The 22,959-nt window shown below is 44.9% G+C and overlaps 1 protein-coding gene across 1 annotated transcript in view; it reads right to left on the bottom strand.

Annotated features, from left to right (window-relative positions):
- Nucleotides 1–889: 889 nt before the first annotated feature.
- Nucleotides 890–22,959, bottom strand: part of CLCN1 (chloride voltage-gated channel 1) — a 35,989-nt gene continuing 13,919 nt past the window's right edge. Inside the window, exons 8-23 of the mRNA XM_054495773.1 lie at nt 22,075–22,200; nt 21,657–21,741; nt 21,321–21,422; nt 20,474–20,558; nt 20,104–20,253; nt 13,645–13,714; nt 13,346–13,456; nt 10,848–11,061; nt 10,480–10,613; nt 7,234–7,475; nt 6,746–6,857; nt 6,339–6,418; nt 6,048–6,086; nt 2,518–2,622; nt 2,340–2,426; nt 890–1,379 (exon numbers count right to left, since the gene is read on the bottom strand). Coding sequence (XP_054351748.1) covers nt 1,008–1,379; nt 2,340–2,426; nt 2,518–2,622; nt 6,048–6,086; nt 6,339–6,418; nt 6,746–6,857; nt 7,234–7,475; nt 10,480–10,613; nt 10,848–11,061; nt 13,346–13,456; nt 13,645–13,714; nt 20,104–20,253; nt 20,474–20,558; nt 21,321–21,422; nt 21,657–21,741; nt 22,075–22,200 — 2,114 coding nt within the window. The 3' untranslated portion in view covers nt 890–1,007. The remainder of the gene's footprint in view (nt 1,380–2,339; nt 2,427–2,517; nt 2,623–6,047; nt 6,087–6,338; nt 6,419–6,745; nt 6,858–7,233; nt 7,476–10,479; nt 10,614–10,847; nt 11,062–13,345; nt 13,457–13,644; nt 13,715–20,103; nt 20,254–20,473; nt 20,559–21,320; nt 21,423–21,656; nt 21,742–22,074; nt 22,201–22,959) is intronic.

Below are 22,959 nucleotides of genomic sequence, written 5' to 3'. Positions count from 1 at the left end.
AGAGGGGGCTGGTGTCTGAGTGACCCAGTGACCTAGCTGCTCTGAGCCCTGATTCTTGGCAGGAGAAGCCCTGGCTAGAGCAGCTCCAGGGTAGAGCTGACCTTTGGCAGGACAAGTCAATAACTACAGTGGAGAGAGGGAGGATGTGCTTCCTAGGGAGTAACCTGGACACTGGAGGACGAGGAAGCTGTGCTGTGGAATAGAAGGTTTTCTGCCAGAGGGAGTCGGCGGACACCATGGGGGCGTGATTGTTGAGCAACAGGGCACCTGCGTCTTTTGCACAGTGCCTTTGGCGACCTTTTCTTCCAGGCCGCTGCCCCTGACAGGCTTTTTCTCTGCATTTCACTGCTTGAAGCAGGGGACAACGGAGGGGGAATGTGGGCGGCCTCTCACTGCGCTAGTCACGGCCTGGCCTGGAGACAGGCAGTGGGGTCAGAGGCAGATTGCAGGAGTGGACGTGGGCCAGTGCAGGGCTCCAAGAGAAGCGGCTGTGGCTGGCCTGGAGGCACATTCTGGGGTAGTCAGTGCCCGAAGCCATAGGATGGTCCCATCCCCTCCTCCAACATGGCACTCGCAGGGCCACAGTCATTCTGGGCCTCCCCTCACCCCACCTCTTGTAGACACTAAGGCACAGATAGCACAGTGCTGGGACAAGAGCACTGGAGAATTGTTGGGTGGGGAGGGGGAGGCAGAGAGAGGCAGGGGATTCCCTTCCTGCACACCAGGAACACTCGGGAAGCCCCATGGAATATTAGAGGCCCTTCGCTAGGGTTGGGGCCTCCTGCCTGGCTGGGAATGGGGAGAACAGTCAAAATAATTGACCAAGGTGCCTCCCTGTCTAAATGCTGATTCCTCCTTTAAGACTATCACTATCACATTAAAAAATTCCTGGAAGAGGCCACGACATTGGCATGACCTCGCCACATTCAGGACGCACCCTGCCCCACACAAGTTTACCCTCAGGCTGGGCCTCTCGACAGTCTTTATGAGAAGGTCGTGGGAGGGGGTCAAAGGATCAGTTCATCCTCATCCTCCTCGTCTGTGGATCGCAGGCTGGGGCCCTGCAAGATATCAGCCAGCTCCTCTTCCAGCCCTGGACTCTCCACCAGCTCCAGCTCCTCCAGATCGCCCTCTACCTTGCCTGGGGCCAGGGAGAGAGGGGGCTCTGGGGAAGGGGATGGCACAGGGGTCTCTGGGGAGGCAGCAATCACATCCCCTGCTCCAGTGGCCCCAGGCCTGTCCTCAGGCAGGTTCCAGTTCTCTGCAGAAGATGGGGGTGTCCCAGTACTCTTTCGAGTTGAAGTTGTGTTCCGGAAGCTGGCAAGGGGAGGGCGGAGCTGCACCCCAGACTTGGTGTGCCCCTCAATGGCCTTCTGTAGCTGAAGAGCAGTGGGAAAGGAAAAGAGGGTAAAAAGTTGGAAAAAGAAAAAAGACGGGGGCAGTGAGAGACAAACAGAAAAGAACAGGTACAATGAAAGGAAAAAAGAACAGGAAAGATATAGAGTGGCAAAAGGGGGAGAAAGAGAAACAGACAACAAGGAACAATCAGAGAAAGAAAACAGAAAAAGGACAAGAAAAGGGGCATGACAAAAGATCCACCTGCCCAGACTCAGACCCTTGGGTGACCTCTTCCTTCCTAGTGACCACCTGCAGCCACATCCCCCCACTGCCCTGTTTCCACAGCTTTCCTCAAAGCGCGTCCCCGAGAAACTGTGACTCATGCCTGGAACCCCCATCTCAAACCCACACTATCTACGGAAGATCACACGGGCCCCATCTGGGGTGGAGAATTCCATTCCCTTCAGGGCTGTGGCCATAACAGGCTTTGTAGTCTCCTCTACCTCAGCTGGCTGCTTGCTCTACCCCCTCCAATCTCTGCATAAGAAATAGAGAAGGGAGCCGGGCGTGGTGGCTCATGCCTAGAATCGCAGCATTTTGGGAAGCCGAGGCGGGCGGATCACCTGAGTTCAGGAGTTTGAGACCAGCCTGCCCAACATGGCAAAACCCCGTCTCTACTAAAAATACAAAAAATCAGCGGGTGTGGTGGCGGGCACCTGTAATCCCAGCTACTTGGGAGGCTGAGGCAGGAGAATCACTTGAACCCAGGAGGCGGAGGTTGCAGTGAGCTGAGATCACGCCACTGCACTCCAGCCTGGGTGACAAGAGTGAAACTGTCTCAAAAAAAAAAAAAAAGAAAAGAAAAAAAAAGAAAAAGAAAGAAATAGAGAAGGGATTCTGAGGGGACTTCGGAGATGCTAATATTCCCTCTGTCCCGATGCATCCCCTTATCCTATGCGCAGCCTCCCTCCTGCTGCTCAAATGGGACACATCGTGATTACCTCCTCCAGGGCCAGGACGCCCCTGAGCTTCCCCATGCTGGTCACGTAAGCGAGGTGGAGGCCGAGGAGTGAGAACAGAGTGTGAGTCTGAGGACGAAGAGCACAGGTCAGTTCATGTTCCTTGCCCCACAGCTCTCCTGCCTTCCCCACAGCCCTGAGCAGTCAGCAAAGGACTCACCTTGTGCAGGGTTGTCTGCTCCACCAGCTGGAAGGGAGACTGGTCAATACAGCAGGAATCAAAACAGACAGGCTGGCTCAGCTGCTCCTGCTCCCAGGCCTCAATCTGTCAGCCAGAGGAGGAAAGTCACGAAAATGAAATGGAGCCTCTTTTCACCCCACATACCTGATTTTGACCCCAAACGGCCCTCCTAGCCTCTGCCCAGAATCTGGAAACATGCAAGGACTGATCATAGATCCCCCAGATCAGAGGACCTCCTCCTTCTTCCCAGGGGACAGAGCCTCTCTGCCCTTCCTCATCAGGCCCCAATCTACCCTGCAACCTCCAGGTACCCAGAACATCCCTCCCTCTTCTAGGCCCCAACTCTCCTATCCCCTGGCATCCCAAACATTTGTTATTCCCAACCTATCTTTCCCATCTATTTTCCACTACTACTATAAGACATGGGGCTCCAATCAAACCAGACTGCTTTCTGCTCTTCAAACATGCCTTCCCCTTTGTCTTTGCTGTTCTGACCATCTGGAGTCCCTTTACCTGCCCTACCCTGTCCCTGCAGTGTACGTATTTCCTGACTCTCCCAATCAGACGTGCTTCTCCTCTTTTTTAATTCCCATAGTAGTAGCTGGTCTCACCTTTTCAGAAATGACATTGGCCATACTTCCTGCTGTATTGGCATTTTTCTTACCTTTGCATTTGTCTTGAGTGTTATGTGGTATCGGCTGCTGTATATTGTGAAGAAACTAGCACATCACCTCTCATGCAGGGAACCATGGTGAGTACTTTTTGAAATTGAAGAGCTACATTGGACCTCATGGCACTTAGCTGACTTGAGCAAAGCCAGTTTTTGTTTGTTTGTTTTTGTCTGTGACAGAAGCATTAAGGCACAAAGGCCAACCATCCTCTTGACTTTAGATACGCACACCAAAATTCCCAAGAGTCCAAATAATCCATTACATGTCTGGCTCTCATACATTTTTCTAAAATTTCTAAAATCTCTTTTCAGTCAGTATGCTCTGAATGATCTAGAACTCTATTTTCCTATTTGTCCAAATCTACACCTCTCAAACTTCAGAGAATATCACCAAAGGACATTATATAGATTTAGGATCTAGTGTGTAGCCCGTAGTGATGCTCACTCCACCTGTCCTGTCCTGATATTTCTGGATTACAATCATGACTCCTCTATACTCTCATCTTCCGGACTAATGGATTACACAGGTTACATAGCATAGGATGGATGACCACTTAGCAGGTGTGTTGTAGAGAAGATTTAGGTATAGGATGAGGGCTAGACCTTGCCAACCATGGTTTGGTCCATCTCGTCCTCTTGGTCTTTTCTATGATAATCTGTGGCCTTATGTTCCATTTTTGCCTTTCCTTAACAATAACACGGCAACATTTTCAGTGAATGATTATCAAGTACATCCTCTTTGCCAAGCATTATTCTAATTGCCTTACCCGTCTTAGCTCACTTAATCTTCTCCAATAACTCTATCATTATCTTCACTTTATAGATGAGGAAACAGAGGCACAGCATGTTGAAGTCATTTGCCCAGGATTACACAGTCAGTAATTGGTGGAGCTGGGCTTCTAACCTTGACTGCTGTTTGTATTCCAGGTACATCTCCAGCTTTTGCGCAAGGGATGCAGGACGTTGCTGTTGAGGCTGATGTGTTCCACTACTTGAATAAGCTCAGTACCAGTTAGAAACAGAGCTCTGTGTGTACTCCAGAGTATGCAGAATTAAACAAATCCTAGTAGGGACTTCTGGCAACATATAATTGAATCTTTCAATATTCCCATACTGCCCCCATATTGTTTTTTTGGTCAATATCAACATCTTGATATTGTCAAGGGTATCATCTGGTCTGAAAATTGTGTTCAAAGTATCCCGAATTTCAACTCCTATTGGATCTTATCCTTCTAAAATGTCTCAGTGGGTCACACGGGAGTTGGTAGCTCCTTAAAGTCTTCCCTGGGAAAGACATAAGCTAGAAATGATAGTCTATCTTATTTTTAATCCCTGGCTTCACTTTATTTCCAGTGGTCATTCAACAGCCACACTGATCAACTAGCTGGTTTTCTCTCTTTGGTGCATTAAATTAAAAAAAAGAAAAAAGAAAAACTTATTATTATTGGTTTTGGCAACCTAACAAAGTACTCCTTAATTGCAATTATGGCCTTTCTGATTCCTGCTTGTGGGCAGAAGGAATAGGTTTTCCTTTCCCTCTGTGATCATCGATTTGACTTTTCCACAAGTCATTTATCAGAAGTGTGTGTGTTTTGAGGGGGTGGGGAAGGTTTCTCTTCTTTCTTGTCACTCACAACATCCTCCTCCAACCCTGTAATGCTTTTCATTGTCAGCACATATTTATTCTGGATATCCAATAAGATGTTCATTTAAAAATAATATCTGCTGTGTTTTTCGTCAGCTTCATACTTTACAAGCTTTACGTTTTCAGCGTTTGCAGCAAACTGTGCATTCTTTTACCATATGGAATAGTTGCCAATGGATTTTTTGTTGATGTTCCTCCACAACCCCTCGGTATGTTCTGATACTGCCTGCTTCCAATCACTATTCCACATTCTGTTCCCTCCTGACAAGCAAGTACATTCAGAATGCTTGATTTTTCTCTCCTGAAGATTTGATAACCACCTCGTTTAGGAAAATAGGTATTTGTTTGTCCCCAGGAGGCACCATGGTCATTATTTTCTTCCTTTTTCAGTTCTTCCCAGTAGCAAGGCCTAGCATTTTCCACTTGTTCACTGTCTCAGGGCCCTAATCAATCCAGGACAGTAATCTCCACCAGGAGCAGATTTCTCCATTTTAGTTTTTTTTTTTTTTTTTTTTTTTTTTTTGAGGCAGAGTCTGGATCTGTCACCCAGGCTGGAGTGCAGTGGTGCAATCTCTGCTCACTGCAACCCCCGCCTCCCGGGTTCAAGTGATTTTCATGCCTCAGCCTCCCAAGTATCTGGGATTACAGGTGCGTGCCACCATGCCCGGCTTATTTTTGTATTTTTAGTAGAAATGGGGTTTCACCACGTTGGCCAGGCTGGTCTCAAACTCCTGACCTCAGGTGATCTGCCTGCCTTGGCCTCCCAAAGTGCTGGGATTACAGGCATGAGCCACCATGCCCAGCCTCCCATTTTAGTTTTGACGTTCTTCTTCCATGTTGCTGTTTTAGTGCCAGCCTCCTGGTGCCATTTTACGTCCATTAAAGCTTTGCCTGATCCAGAGAGCCCATAATCTCTAAAAGATCTGGGGCTTATCTTAGCACCATGGCCCCATTTACTCATGGAGGCTCAAAGTTTTTCTCTTCTGAAATGACGTGTCCTTCTGAGAACACCTCCATGTCCCATCACACACTCATTACTCTCTCCATAATCATCCTTATTTCCATCCTCTCAAAACACTTCCCATCCAGACCACTTTCTATATCATGACGACACAATAAAGAAGGTAGAAACAAATTAGCAGTATCTTCATTTGACAGAACAATCCACCCCAGGTTTCCATTTCCCTTACTCACCTCTTCAGGTGACATGTTATCCACTAAATCTGTGGAATCCTAGAGAAGAAAGACATAGGTCCAAGTTCTTTCCCTTTTCTTCCCATGGTAGCTATGGTTCCCAAGGAAACAATAGCCATCCCTCCCTGGCCAGGACCACCAATGCCTCCTTTTCATTCATCATCCCTTCCATATGATTAAACTCTTCCTCCTTGGTGGGGTCTCTGCCTTCCTGATTTAAGAACCATGGGTTTCTCACTCTTCAAGGGCAGGCTCCCTTTCCCCTGTATCCCCAAACACATCTCCTCTCACCTGGGTTGTTTTCTTCTTTGTGGGGCGAGCTCTGCCCAGCAAGCAGTGAAGCAGGCACTGGAAGATGGAGGGTCTTTGACCTGAGAGGAGAGGTGAGTGGATGGAAATGGACACAAAGCAACAGGAAACAGACAGGGGCCCCACGCAGTGCCTAACATTTGCCTCTAAAGAGCTGCACTTCCCAGGTACCTCACCCTCTCTTCTACCCTCCTAAATCACCCTCTGCTCCCACTCCCTGGGACAGTAACAAGGAGAATTGATGAATAAGAACCCTGTCCTCCCTCAGTCCCCCAGCCTCACCCCCCACCCCACACCGCATAGGAGTTGCATGCAGGTCAAGGTCAGGTCCAAGTGACCAGAGAGAACCCACAAGGTGTGAGTTGGGGTGCATGAGGGAAGAGCGTCACCTGCAGGCTCTGGTGCTTCCGGCTGCTGTTTGTGGCCAGGCAGAGGCCCATTGGGCTCTTCTGGGGACAGAGGGGCAGTAGTAGAGGGGTGGAGAGGAAGGGAAGGAGGAAGCTGTAAGGAAGAGTAAGAAGTCTCAGCCTGGGAGCAGAGACTGCTTAGGCCTTCACTGCCTTTACCAGTCGGTGGATGTTCTGGGAAAGCGAACTCTATTCTTCCCCCCAGTTCAGAAATTCCTACATCCCTTTGAATTGTCGAGGATACCATCATCTGCAACCTTATCTTCTTTAGTCCCTGGACCCAGAGGCACTGGTCTCTTTGGTACCTGATCCAGAATTTCTGGCTTTCTCAGTTACCAGACTCTCCCCTCCCTCTTCCCACTACTTTCAGGGAAACTATGCCTGTCCCAGCCCAGCCCAGCCCAGCCCAGACGACGCTTTTCCCTTTGCTCCTGATCTATCCCACTCCCTAGCCCTCCTGGCGCGGTCACCTCGCTCTTCCCAGAGAGGTCTTCGTCTTCATCCTCATCCACAAAGGCGAAGGACTCGGGCCGGCCTGGAGGCGCACCGGGGAGCCCCTCCCCAGCCAGCCGCGCCTTCCCGTCGTAAGGCAGCTCCGACAACTTCCGCGCCATCTCCTGGGCCGCGCGCAGCCTGCGCTCAGGACACAGGTGGCGCTGCAGGAGGGCCTGCAGTTCCGACCGCTCCACCGAGCCCAGCAGGATCATTGAATCTGAGGGAAATCAACGCCCCGCCTGAGCGCCCCCTCCAAGCCCTCCCCCACCGCCGCGCTCCGCACCCCTGAGAAGGAACAGGAGAGGAGCCACCCCGCCCCCCGTCCCCACGTCTTTCTCAGCTTCCTAGAAACTCATTTTAAGAATCCTCCAAGATTAACCTCACTCAATCCCTTTTATTTCATCCATTTAGCAGGTACGGGGCCAATTGGTAGAGCACTAATTGGGCTAATTTGTACTTATTTTGATGAGGCCTTATATAGACTTCAGATAGGTGAGCTGACAATTAAGTAGGCTAATCAATGCTGTCCAAATAAAAAGAAACATGAGAAGCCATTCAAATAAGCTGAGACGTGAACACGCTTTGAAAGACGTCTATAAGCAATACAAACATTATATCTCTCCCTGGAAGAAGCGAAACAAGGGAACTCTTTCTTTTGTATCTGACATTTCATCATTTAAAAAACCTGGGCCGGGCGCAGTGGCTCACGCCTGTAGTCTCAGCACTTTGGAAGGCCGAGGCAGGCGGATCGCCTGAGGTAAGGAGTTCGAGACCAGCCTTGGCCAACATGGTGAAACCCCGTCTCTACCAAAAATACAAAAATTAGCTGGGCGTGGTGGCAGGCGCCTGTAATCTCAGCTACTCGGGAGGCTGAGGCAGGAGAATCGCTTGAACCCGGGAGGCAGAGGTTGCAGTGAGCTGAGATCGCACCACTGCACTCCAGCCTGGGCGACAAGAGCAAGATTTTATCAAACAAACAAACAAACAAACAAACAACCCCTGCTAGGATAAATCAAAATGCCTACTTTTCCTGAGAAGGTCTTTTATATGATTATAGAAATTCTGCTACTATAGTTAACATTTTTATTAAGTTTTAAGGCCATGACATTGCAGCAGTGTTACGGAGATGAATTTTACGGTTAGGTCTCAGTCATTACTATGAAAACCTTGCCCCTCATTTGTTGGCTGTACCCCTCCTCTAGTAAAGAGCCTCAGCTGTAGAACATGGAATGTATCTGAGATTTGGGAAAATATTTGAATTAATTTAATTTGAGAAATTTGGATATTCTGATTATTGGAAATCAGAACTAACAATCTTAATGGCTCCAAATGGCCCTACATAATTTTTCTTTGTTGCACTAATTCAAACAGTAGAAAAGTATTCATTTAATATCTAGTAGATACCTATAACAAGGCACTCTGGGTATATAGAATGCATAGCCTCTATTCTCAAGGAATGCCCACCTAGTTAGGAAGACAAGATATAGATATATAAACCACAATAAGAAATCATACAAAGCAGGATGAAGTGTCAAATGATGGTGAAGGCAGAGAAATGTGAAATTATCGTTTACTAAAAACCATTCACTCCTCCATATGAAACAGTTCCAGCCGGGCACAGTGGCTCATGCCTGTAATCCCAGCACTTTGGGAGGCTGAGGCTGGTGGATCACCTGAGGTCAGGAGTTCGAGACCAGCCTGGCCAACATGGTGAAACCCCATCTCTACTAAAAATACAAAATTAGCTGGGCATGGTGGTGCATTCCTGTAATCCCAGCTACTCAGGAGGCTAAGGCAGGAGAATCGCTTAGAACCCAGGAGACAGAGGTTGCAGTGAGCTGAGATGGAGCCATTGCACTCCTGCCTGGGCAACAGAGCGAGGCTCTGTCAAAAAGAAAAGAAAAGAAAAGAGAGAGAGAGAAAGAAAGAGAGAGAGAGGGAAAGAGGGAGGGAGACAGAGAAAGAAAGAAAGAGAGAGAGAAAGAAAGAAAGAAAGAAAGAAAGAAAGAAAGAAAGAAAGAAAGAAAGAAAGAAAGAAAACAGTGCCAATTCTTCCATAAGTTGGGCATTAAAGAACAAGCATGACTTATGTAACCATCAAAATGGAACCACGTAACAAGCTATGGGATTTACATTAATTGTCATTATTCATGGATTCCCTAGTTGTGAATTCAGCTAGTCGTTAAAATATATTTGTAACACAAAACCAATACTAGAGGTGCTTTCACTGTAATTCGCAGACATGCATAGAGCAACGAAGATTTTTAGTTGCCCGATGCCCCTGTTCCCAGCTGAAGTTGAACAAAGCAGTGCTGTACCTTCTTGTTTCAGCTTTCACATTGTAAACAGGTGTTCTTTTTGTAGTCTATTTAGTGCCATCCTTTTTGCATTTTTGTGCTTTGTGTTGGTGATTTTGCTGCTAAAAATGACCACCAAATATAATGTCAAAGTGCTGTTTACTGTTCCTAGTGCAAGAAGGCTGTGATGAGCCTTATTGAGAAAATATGTGTGTTAAGTAAGCTTAATTCAGGCAAGGGTTATAGAGCTGTTGGCACAAGTTCAATATTAATTAATCAACAATATCTATGAAATAAGGCGTCTTTACCAGAAACATACATACAGCAAGGTTACATATTGATTGGTTGATGGAAATGTGACCGGAGACTCACAGGAACACAGTCCTGTATTTTTCCTAGGAGCAATTGTTCAGTAGAGTATTTGAACTTCATACTTAATTGAACATAACTACTATGAATTATGAGACTTGACTGTATTTAGTGGGAATTTTTGTTTTTTTTTTCACAGAGTTTCGTTCTTGTTGCCCAGGCTGCAGTGCAATGATGCGATCTCAGCTTATCGCAACCTCCGTCTCCCGGTTTCTAATTACAGGCATGTGCCACCACGCCAGGCTAATTTTGTATTTTTGGTAGAGACAGGGTTTCTCCATGTTGGTCAGGCTGGTCTCCTGACCTCAGGTGATCTGCCCACCTCGGCCTCCCAAAGTGCTGGGATTACAGGCATGAGCTACCACGCTCGGCCCTTTTAATTGCATTTTTAACTGTCTTTGTGTGCTTGTTTTATGGCTTAATTTTTCCTTCCTTGTACATAGCACATTGGATGGTCCCTAAAGACAAAGCCCCCACCACAGGGCCTCCTCTACGTCTATGTGACCCTTATTCAGGTCACTAGCTCTGGACTCTGCTTCCTTCCTTCCCACTGACCTTTTGAGTCAACCAGTGGTAAAGTCTTGACTGTGGTGGTCTGGAGCAGGGTTCGCAACTCCCCATATGTGTAAGAAGCTGAAACAAACTTCACATCACGTACCATGATGTCCTCAACAAAGATGGTATATTTGCTATGGAGGGAGAAAGCATGGTGGGTTAGCCCCACCGTATACCTATCCCTTGCATTCCTCCCATAAGATTTGCCATACTTTCAGTCACTCACAATATCTACTAGGTGCATGAGAATATAATAATAATTTAAAACAGTGTTTCCAAACATTAACCCTAAGCTCAGTCTCAACCTCAGAACCTCCCACTCTCCCCATCAGATCTGAACTAATTCCATCTAGTGCCCCTGCCCTGACCTGAGCTGGTTCCAGCCAAGGTCAGGCAAGTAGGGTAGCTTCTTGACCTGGATGATGCTGTCATAGAGAGAGGGCTGCAGGCTCTGGGCCACCATGTTGGCCAAGATAACAGCCACCATCATGGGCAGGATGTGAGCAATCTGACCCGTTAATTCGAAGCAAATCACAGCTGTGGAGACTGTGTGGGACACGGCACCAGTCAGCGCTGCTGCTCCTAGAATGACACAGGAATACACCTGTAGGTTAGGACTACCGTTCTTAGCATGAAGGACATATGGGGATGGGATGGGAATAACACGGAATGAGAGACATGACCCCATCCTCATCACTCATAATGATTTGTCAAGAGTAGGGAGTAGGATACTGAACTCTTAGAAAAATCATCATTTTGATCTCATTCTACAAACTTCACCAAGTTACAAAATCTTTGTGTGTGCCAAAATTTTCATTTATAACATGAAGATAGTGATGTCCTATCCATTCCTTGCTTTTAAAAGTTTGGTTATTCACTGAGCATTTTATTTTATTATTTTTTAAATTATTATTATTATTATTATTATTATTATTATTTGAGACAGAGTCTCACTCTGTCACCCAGGCTGGAGTGCAGTGCTGCGATCTCGGCTCATGGGAGCCTCCACCTCCCAGGTTCAAGTGATTCTCCTGCCTCGATCTTCCGAGTAGCCAGGACTACAGGCATGCACCACCACACACGTCTAATTTTTGTATTTTTAGTAGAAACAGGGTTTTGCCATGTTGGCCAGGCTGGTCTCGAATTCCTGGCCTCAAGTGAACCGCCCGCCTCAGCCTCCCAAAGTGCTGAGATTACAGGCATGAGCCACTGTATCAGGCCTCTTCACTGAGCATTTTACAACTCAGTTATGACTTTTTTTTTTTTTTTTTACTTTGGGCTTTAGGTATTAATGCCAACAATTAGTGAGTAAATAGAGTGAAAACCCAAGAATCGTACTGTGGACATGGAGCAATGAGACCTGTGTCAGATCCTGCTCTTACTATTTCTCAATGGAATGAGTAGAGCTTAATTCCTCTGGAATCCCATGCTCTCAATTATAAAGTGAAAGGGGTCATTTAGATGATTTCTAAGGCCCTTGTAGATCAGCAACTTTATATAAGCTCCCTGAAGATAGAATCTATCTTGTTAATTTTTGGTTGTTTCTCCACTAACCAAAATAGTCCTTTGTGCTTTAACTATATTTCTTATTTAAATATGGAAGAGGTATCCTATGGGGAAAATGTAGAGGAAGGCACATATGAAAATGTAACAAGAAAATGTCAGCCAGACATGGTGGCTTATGCCTGTAATCCTAGCACTCTGGGAGGCCGAGACAGGTGGATGACTTGAGGCCAGGAGTTTGAGACCAGCCTGGCCAATATGGTGAAACCCCATCTCTACTAAAATTACAAAAATTAGCCAGGCATGGTGGCATGTGCCTGTAATCCCAGCTACTTGGGAGTCTGAGGCAGGAGAATCACTTGAGCCCAGGAGGCAGAGGTTGCAGTGAACCCAGATTGTGCCACTCCACTCCTCAACAGAGCAAGACTCTGGAAATAAAAGAAGAGAAGAGAAGGAGAAGGAGAAGAGAGAAAAGAAGGAGGGAAGGGAGAAAGAGAGAGAGCAACCAAGAAAGAGTCACAAAAGGGAAATATAGGGAGGAATGACACTATTGGATATTGCATACAACATACTTCAGAACATAAACAATCACAGGACGTGCATACAAGGAAATGTTCACAAGGGAGGCATGTGTACCAGGGAGTCATGAAGATGGAGAACAAGAGTCGATGACCCTCATTGATGAAAGAGGCTTTTATAAGGAAACTATGTCGGGGAGCAGGGTACCAAGTGAGCTAGAAAGCTGGTCAGCACTTCTCTATGTAGGGAAGGCATGGCCTTAGATGCTATGGGATTTTGGTGAGGAAGGGAGGAAGCATAATAATCCCAGGATTCTATTGGTGTTAGGCATAGCTCTATCTCAGAAGTCATTTTAGAATAAAGAAACTAGGGCTCAGAAGCAGCTATCTTGCTTCATGGTCACTGGTAACAAGTGGCAGGAGAAGTCTAGAGCCATGTTTCTTAGCTCTTAGTCCTGTGCTCTTAACTCCCCATCAATATCAACACGTCTCAAGTTGAGTCAATCACCTGTAACCTGAGCCAATCACCTGCATTGTTGGTTCCATGGTTCTTGGGAAGGAAAGACAGAACCCTTATCAAACATCCAGACACAATCCTAGAATCTTATGATCTCATTTGATCCCTATGATCCTTTTCTACATGAGGAAACTAAGGCTCACAGAAGTTCAGTAAGAAATAATGAGAGTCAGAGCCATGGGTATGTTATCTGAGTAAAAGTTGAGTTACGTAGCACTAAATTAAAACTGTATTGTGTAGCCTAGAATGAAGATCCAATGGGAGAGTTTAAGTGTGGGAATCTGGAGTACTCAATGTTTGATTACAGACAAGTGGGAATGTTTCTCACCAATTACTGCATAGCCCCCAGGTAGGATCTTGTAGATGATGTCATCAAATAAAATACCATCAGGAAACAGCATGGCCATGATCTCTCCTACCAGCCTTCCAAATGCAGCTCCTAGAGGGAAGATAAAAGGAAGGAAGGTGTTAGGAGATCCAAGTTCCTTGCTCTCTGTTTTCAGAACCAATCTCTCCTTGGGCGTTAAGACCAAATACAAACTCCCAGCATCCCGGGCCTTTCCTTATGTTTCCTGTGTCCTGGATTGCAACTCTCAGTCAGACCCCAGGCTTCCCATCAGGACTTACCTAGCACAAACACAGGCATGAAGCCTCCGCAGGGTATGGGCATAGTGGTGGCTATGATGGACATCCAGAACTGGAGTAAAAAGAAGCATTGGAATACTCTTTCAATTATGCCCAATAGACATGCACACACACAATTCCCTTCCCACTATCCTCTTTTCTGCAGAAATCCTGGGATAGCTGATCCTTCTGAAAGCCACTTTGTCTGTCACCCTTCTTCCAGAAACAAAAACCACAGAGCTCTCAGGCTAAGAGATCACCAAAGACAATACTATCAGAAGATTCCTCCAGATGGCTAGACCAAATTCCTCCTGCTTTGAGTGCCTGGATTTGCCTTTCAGCAATCTAGAACAAGGAATGGAGCCCCAGAGTACTTACCTTTCTCTGCCCCAAAAGAGCCCCAGCCCATTGTACCCATTTAGTCCAGAAAGTTTGCAAGTTTGCCTCAGCAAAGTAGCCTGAAACTCTTGAAGCTGGAGGAAAACTTTTCCTACTCAGGTTATATTTCTGAAAAGGAGCTCCAGCTCTTTTTTTTTTTTTTTTTTTTTTGAGACAGGGTCTCTCTCTGCCACCCAGCACCCAAGCTGGAGTGCAGTACCATGATCTCGGCTTACTGCAACCTCCACCTCCAAGATCCAAGCTATTTTCCTGCCTCAGCCTCCTGAGTAGCTGGGACTATAGGCGCACGCCACCACGCCCAGCTAATTTTTTGTATTTTTAGTAGAGATGGAGTTTTGCCATGTTGCCCAGGCTGGTCTTGAACTTCTGACCTCAGGCAATCTGCCCGCCTCTGCCTCCCAAAGTGCTGGGATTACAGGTATGAGCCACTGCGCCCGGCCAAGGAGCTCCAGTTTTAAGTGTCAGACATTTAAAGTCTGAGTGACTTATTGTGTGATTAATTGAGCTTCAATGTGGTCATAGAACCATCTATATGGTGAAACTCATGGTAGAACGTGGAGAGAAGACTTACCTGCCCGAGCCACTTGCTTTAATAATCAGATCACCTTAAACAAGGATCAAAATTTAGATCTGTCCTGGCTATCTACTGGAAGGGTAAATTGAGAAAGCCTGATAAGTCAACCAATGTAATAGAAAAAAAATCTCTAAGGCCAAATTTGTAAGCTAGAACTCCAATAGAAATTGAGAGAATTTTACGAAAAGCAATATGTACATTTTGAGGCAAAGAGTACAAAAGAATTGTCCGGGCGCAGTGGCTCACGCCTGTAATCCCAGCACTTTGGGAGGCTGAGGTGGGCAGATCACGATGTCAGGAGATCGAGACCGTTCTGGCTAACACGGTGAAACCCCGTCTCCACTAAAAAATAAAAAAAACAAAAAATAAAAAAAAATTAGCCAGGCATGGTGGTGGGCACCTGTAGTCCTAGCTACTTGGGAGGCTGAGTCAGGAGAATGGCGTGAACCCGGGAGTTGGAGCTTGCAGTGAGCTGAGATCGTGCCACTGCACTCCAGCCTGGGCGACAGAGCGAGACTCTGTCACAAAAAAAAAAAAAGAATTGAGAAATAGAATGGAAAAAAGGCTAGTTGTTGAACTTTTTAAATATCTGTAAAAGAAATAAAAGTATGAGATGTAATATGTAAGCAAAGCAACAGGTTTATATATCCCTTCCAAAATAAGTAAACCAATTTCAGAAAAGGATCTCAAACTTATTAGATATAAGAAGGTAGCAGCTAAAGCTCAGGACAAACTGCCAAGATGAAAGTATTCACAATTTTAGAGCTGTGCGCAATTGCACCGTAAGCTAATGAGAAATATATTTCTTAATTTTCGGAACCATAGAAAGAAAGAACTCCCCTCATCCAGGGCTGACCTCAGGAGACAGGGACAAAGACTCTGAGAAAGTCTCATCCCAGAAGATCTGAGATGAGGCAAAACACACACTCCTTCATGTCAGAATATGACTATTCAAAAACAGTTGAGAACTATAAAAATAAATGGGCAAAATGAAGAGAATAGAAACTGAGAATCCCCTGAGGACAGAGAGTGCATCTTGTCCTTTCTGCCTTCTCTCTGCACTGGCACAGTGCTCAGTAAATGTAGGAAGGATGTAGCTAGGTGAGTAGGTAGAAAGGAAGGAAGGAAAGAACGAAGATGGGCTGAACAAATAGTATTCATGCAAAGGAGGAAAAGCTTCTCAGAGCTAATATTTGCTAAAACACTAAAGAGTAATGCTCATCCAGGGGAACTTGTTTTAAAATGCAGATGACCAGACCCCACTGGAAGCTACCACATCAGATTGTCTGCAGATAGGGCTATAGGCACTTGTAATTTAAGCTTCTTAAGTGATTCTGACATTTAACAGTTGGATACCCCTTGAACTATCCTGTACCATCTCTTTGAAATAAGTACATAAGAGCCGTAAGAGATTTTGTAGGCTCAGGTTAATCTGAAAGCTCTAGCAATTCATATAACAGGTGACCAATAGGTCTGATTTCAGAAGATGTACTTTAGATTATCCTCCAAGATATGTGTTAGAACAGTATTACGATCAGAGGACATTGAAGTTATCAACTCCTATAGCACAAAGGATGACACATGAGATTAACAAACTTTTTTAGCTATTGGCACATGAAAGAAAAGATCCAGAAGTAATGTGAAACACAAATAACTCCCAAGACTTTCTTCTTTCTTTTTCTTTCTTTCTTTCTTTCCCTTCCTTCCTTCCTTTTTTTCTTCTTCTTCTTTTTTTTTTTTTTTTGACAGAGTCTCGTTCTGTCACCCAGGCTGCAGTGCAATGGTGTGTCAGCTCACTGCCACCTCTGGCTCCTGAGTTCAAGCAATTCTCCTGCCTCAGCCTCCCAAGGAGCTGGGATTACAGGTGCCTGCCACCATGCTCAGGTAATTTTTGTATTTTTAGTAGAGACGGGGTTTTGCCATGTTGGCCAGGCTGGTCTCAAACTCCTGACCTCAGGTGATCCACCTGCCTTGGCCTCCCAAAGTGCTGGGATTACACCCAGCTTTTTTTTTTTTTTTTTTTTTTTCGGATCTAGACCTACAGAACTCCCAAGATTTTAAACACTCAATTCCAGGGAACTGGAAAACTGGAAACCCATTATGCATTTCCACCATATTTAGACCCTACATTAGAAGAAGTAAAATGAAGAATTCAGTTTGGGAGAATGAAGTGAAAGGAGTGAAAAAAAAATTCGACAGAGCCTCAGGCTGTGCAGAGAACTTAGTGATACTAGGTAACAATGTTAGACTTATTAAAAGCAAACTGAGAATTTGGAATGGTATTCGCACTCATTGTAAAAGCTCTTCTCTTGATGTATAATGTAATGACACTTTCCATGTCATGAGATTGAGGAAGATGGAAGTTCCCTTCATTAATATTATAAAACAGCTGAATTGGCCGGGTGCGGTGGCTCAGGCCTATAATCCCAGCACTTTGGGAGCCCGAGGTGGGCAGATCACGAGGCCAGGAGATCAAGACTGTCCTGGCTAACAAGGTGAAACACCGTCTCTACTAAAAATACAAAAAAATTAGCTGCGCATGGTGGCGGGCACCTGTAGTCCCAGCTACTCGGGAGGCTGAGGCAGGAGAATGGCGTGAACCTGGGAGCCGGAGCTTGCAGTGAGCCGAGATCACGCCACTGCACTCCAGCCTGGGCTACAGAGTGAAATTCCGAATCAAAAAAAAAAAAAAAAAAAAAAAAACCAGCTGAATTGAGAATCTTACCTGCCTGTACAGATGCTGCTAGAAGACCACATAGACTACATTACAAATTAGACACTGGAAAAATTGTTTCAGTCATGTTTATATTTTAATTTAGCTATGTATCCTACCTAGCTAAAAAATAAGAGTATGGTTATTGTGTCCGATGATTAGACAGTGAAAATGCTGGGAAGTGGTGATAACCAGGGAATATCATAGATTTGTAGCAGTGAATGGTTTTATGTTTACAAATATTATAGGATATTATAGGCTTGCTGCAAACTGTTGGGCTTGAAATATAGCCCAGGAAGTATATGTTTCTTTTCCTGATACATGTATGATGTAACATTATCAAGGATATAATCTAGTGAGAAATTAATAATTGTGGCATACAGGTGAGTCCTCTATATCATCTAAGTAGGTTTCTCAAAATAAGCTTGAATTTGTGAAGTGGAATCCAGACATGTACTTGGGAATCTGGCGAGCTGGGATGAGGTTTGGCAGAAATGTTGAAAAATATACAGTATTTTGTTTCTACAGAACTTTCCAAAATCTTGATATTTTAAAGGTACATATGATGCCAATGTTGCCATATAGCTCAGTCTAGAGGAATCTCAGAAAAATACAGTTATCATCATTGGACTACCGTCCAATTCTGAGATCCACCAAAATTTGTGCTTGGTTACTGTAGATGGGTTTGTGTACTCAACAACTAATTATAGGAGGTTGGGATTTATAAATTAGAGAAGATGAACTCTATAATGAAAGTCTAAAAATCAAATCCCTAACAAGACACCGAGAACTTCTTTTATGATAAAAATGTAAAATCTTTTGAAGAAAGACATGTTAAAGGGATTAAATTAATAAAGTGAATGTGCAAAATATGAATGCTATAGATTCAACTAAACCACCTAAAGTGGAATGGGGAAGATCATTTGCAAATACAGTTTCTAGACACCCTGGGAATATGTTATAGAGTTGAAATCTGGTGTTTCAAGTATCTGCTGTCTCTAGTCTTAACATCACTAAAAAATTAAATTAAATAAACAGCAAAAAATAGAACATTTTAAAATATTAAAAAAATTTTTTTTCTGTTGCAAGCATAAGATATAGCTAAAGGTTAATGATGAAATATTATGTACTTGGCACATAGTAAATGCTTAATAACATTTATGGAACAAATGAACACATGAACCCACTGTAGCTATTGCAATATAAATATAACTTAGTGACTCATATCCTGGGAAAACATAGATTTATAAAAGGTATCATAAATAAGTTAATAGCAAGGTATTCAAAAGCTTGAAAGTTCAGTATGGACAGACTTATAAATGAGAACTCTAATATACAGAGCAAAGTGTTGTGTTATTTAGGCAAGACATACTATTAGTAAAAAAGATAATCATCACAAAAGAAAAAAAAGGGCAATCAATAATTTTTTTTTTTTTCTTGAGGAGTGTCGCCCTTGTCGCCCAGGCTGGAGTGCAATGGCACAATCTTGGCTCACTGCAACCTCCGCCTCCTGGGTTCAAGCAATTCTCCTGCCTCAGCCTCCCAAGTAACTGGGATTACAGGCATGTGCCACCGCACCTGGTTAATTTTGTGTTTTTAGTAGAGACAGGGTTTCACCATATTGGTCAGGCTAGTCTCGAACTCCTGACCTCAGATGACCCACCTCTCTCGGCTTCCCAAAGTGCTGGGAATATAGGCATCAGCCACTGCGCCTGGCCAGCAATCAGCAATTGTAATAGATGTCACAACCAGGGGTAGAAATAAAAATATCTTATTACAAGGCAGTAATTGAGAAGTCTATAAATACATAATCCTTGATGGGCAGATATGAAAAAGAAGTGATGTAAAAGAGATCATCTTTTATTGCCCAGTTGAAGCTAGAAGAATATGGTTTGGGAATGGCAAAATCCTCACAGCTTCATCACCTAAATAGAGAATAATAACATTTATAAATATTATGTGTAGTCACTAATACAATTAATTTAAATATTTTATCCCTTTTGAAGCTCTAAAAAAGAGATTATCTACAAGACTGGGGAAAAAAAGATGCTCAAATCACCTAAAAAATGGATCATCAGATACATGGTGAATGAAATACTTAATTATCTAATAAGTGGGGGAATTTGGTTAATTAATCCAAGGCTTTTACAGTTATTTATAATGCTTACCTCTATCTTGTACTTTTTTACTTGGCTATTGTGACGGCTTAGTAATTTAACAGGAAGAACAATTAGAAGGGTTAGATAACTATGCCAGACAACACTAAGTTGACGTGAATAGAGCAATTAACTCAGATACTAGTTTACTTCTATAGCAACTTACTACTCTATAATTTTTTTTTTTTTTTTGAGACAGAATCACACTCTGTCACCCAGGCTGGAGTGCAATGGCACGATCTTGGCTCACTACAACCTCCACTTCCCAGGTTCAAGTGATTCTCCTGCGTCAGCCTCCCCAGTAGCTGTGATTACAGGCATGCGCCACCATGCCTGGCTAATTTTTTTGAATTTTTGGTAGAGATGGGGTTTCGCTATGTTGGCTATGTTGGTCTCCAACTCCTGGCATCAAGTGATCCACCTGCCTCAGCCTGCCAAAGTGGTGGGATTACAGGTGTGAGCCACCGTGCCTGGCCAACTCTATGGTTTTCAAATGACTTATTTTTAGGTTGGATGAAGACCAAATGATGTTCTACCCCTTCCTACCCCTATGCAAACCCTGGGTTCATAGATTGAAAACAGATGGAGGTTTAGGGTGTTGCTAGTGTCAGGAGCAGTACCTTCATGACGAAGAAGAGAAAGATGATGATGACAACGTTGACCCGGGGGTGAATCCACACAGCTGACTGGCCCAGGCTCCCAGGATCACCCGCGTGTTTCACCCATGTATTGTTGTCAAACAAAGTACTGATGGCTTCGCGGGGCATCAACTGGGAGAGGAAAAAGCAGAAAGGGTGGGTTCTCTAGGGAACTCCTGTGCTTCCTTTTTTAGAGAACTTATTCCCCAGCCTCATTATTCAAGGGTCTCTTTTGCCCTTTTCTCAGGGAGAATCTAGAAAGTCTATCCTTGGACAAAACTACTTATGTTCTGAAGCCTCAGGTATATCTGTGCTGTTTCCTCTTTACCATGTGGCCCCACCAAGAGCTGACCTCTCCAGCCATGAATTGACCGATTCCTGGTGGGAAGGTGAATGAGGCAATGACAAAGGTAACGATTCCAGGATACAGCAGGCGGCTGAAAAAGAAACAGAGTTAACCCCCACAATTCAGCCAACTCACAGTAAATACCATACTGAACGTTGGCAAGCTGAAGTTTCCTTTAGTCCACCGTAGTCTCATTTCTTTAAATGAAAAAGATTCTCTTCACACAAAAAAATAATATTTGAGGCCGAGTGTGGTGGCTCATGCCTGTAATCCCAGCACTTTGGGAGGCCAAGGTGGGCAGATCACCTTAGGTCACAAGTTCGAGACCAGCCTGGCCAACATGGTGAAACCCCGTCTCTACTAAAAATACAAAAATTAGCCAGGCACGGTGGTGCATGCCTGTAATCCCAGCACTTTGGGAGGCCAAGGAGGGTAGATCCCCTGAGGTCACAAGTTCGAGACCAGCCTAGGCAACATGGTGAAACTCCATCTCTACTAAAAATACAAAAATTAGCTGGGCGTGTTGGCACACGTCTGTAATCCCAACTACTCAGGAGGCTGAGGCATGAGAATCGCTTGAACTCAGGAGGCAGAGGTTACAGTGAGCCGAGATCGCACCACTGCACTCCAGCCTGGGTGATGGAGTGTGAGACTGTCTCAAAAAACAAAAACAAAAATAATCTTTAAATGGAAGACCACACAATTCACCCCCTAACCACAATATCAGGGCTTCCTTATATTTTAATGCAAGCCACCCAGAGGCACTTAATGCCTTCCCCAAAGATAAAAAGGGAGGAACTCTTGGAGAAACCAGAAAGTAAATGGGTAGGGCAAAAGAAGGGCAGTGACTCACTGCTTAGCAAGAAACTGGCTGAGGACCTTGTGCTTTCGGACACCGAGCATGACTTGGCGATGCAGATACACAAATACAGCTCCCAGGAGCCCACAGCAAATCCTGAAGGTGTAATTTATAGAGTTGGAATCTTACAGACATGAAATCCTCATCTCTTGGACATAACTACTGCAGGGAAACAAATACCAGGCTTCCGCCTTTCCTATCTGCCCACATCCCCCCAGCAATGTACTCTATCTGTGCCAACCCCACCTTCTTTCTAGCTTGGATCCCTTCCAACCTACAGCCTCACCCCACACCCTGCTCACCACACACAGAGCAGGTAACCTCACTGACCCGATGGCAGCAAAAGCTGGTAGTTCCTTCAGGTCGAAGGGGAAATCCATTCGGAAATTGGTTCTGAACAGAGCAGTGATGGTGACTGTAGGATGGAAAGGCCAGGATTACGGTGGGAGCTTCGTAGAAACCCAACAGGGAAACAGAGGTAGGCAGTTTTCAGGATTAATTCCTTCCTTCCTCCAATCCCAGTTTCTCCTCTTGAATGTATTTTCCTTTTTTCTACGCCCACTCCTCCATGGATATACTCTCCCACCCCATGACCTATATCTTTGTCATACACCCTTGGGCCTTGGTCCCACCCCACAAATGATGCCGCCCATTATTCCTTTTCTGAACTGCCCCACAGAGTTTTCCTCTGCACCCCATTCCCAGTTTTCTATTTCACACGGCCTCCACCCCAGGCCTCCTTGGTTACCAGCGTCCTTGTTCCACACTGCCAGCACTCGAAACACGAAGGCGCTGAACGTGGCTGCAAAGAATCCTCGCCAGTAGTTCCGAACAGCAAAGTAGGTGGAGGTGACCTCGATGCTAAATAGCACTCCTGCAGGGGCACAGAAGTGTGGTCGGGGGCAGACAGCAGTGAAAGGGCTCCCCCACACTCCCCACTGCTTGGACCTAAGGAGCTTTTGCTGAAACATGAATCTGGGCGGAAGCAGTAGTGGAAAGTAATGATCTCTTGGATTCCCATGCTCAAAACCACACAACTGCTCAGGCTAGGAGTTTTTTATTTTTATTTCAGACAAGGGATGGGTCCAACAAGACACAGAGAAGATTGAAAATGAATGGGCCTTTAGCCTCCAAAACATGAGGACCAAGTGTCCGTGCCCTCTGCATCCCTTAGAATGTAGGGTTGAATGGGGTTCACAACTGTCAGATACCCACAGGGACTAAAAGGTAGTTGAAAAAAATCTGCAGAGAAGTTAAGAGAGAGAAAGTTCCAGAGCAGTTCCTCAGTAGAGTTGCCAAGCAGAGCTCAGGATTTACAGGGACTCTCCTTAACACCCTCCTCTGGACTTTCCTACCGTTCTACATATACCATGTATCCTGGGGCAACCTTATAAGGAAGACAGAACAAAAATAGGAAGGGGCTTTGCAGGAGCTGACAATCTTCGATAGTTCAAGAAAAGAAGGTAGAGGAGTCATACAAATAATAATAATAATAAACTAATACTAAAAACCTGACTTAAAAGGACCAATGCAAGGGGAAAAACCAAGAGGCTAGAAGAAGATAAAAACAATCATGCTTAAGAAAGGTGGGTGAGGCAAAAGGAAAGCTAAGTAGTAGTTCTAAGTAGTACTG

The sequence above is a fragment of the Pongo pygmaeus genome, chromosome 6, assembly GCF_028885625.2.
Source record: "Pongo pygmaeus isolate AG05252 chromosome 6, NHGRI_mPonPyg2-v2.0_pri, whole genome shotgun sequence".
NCBI classification, from domain to species: Eukaryota; Metazoa; Chordata; class Mammalia; order Primates; family Hominidae; genus Pongo; species Pongo pygmaeus.
The sequence above is the reverse complement of the archived record's forward strand: the minus strand, read 5'-3'. Positions and strand labels throughout refer to the sequence as shown.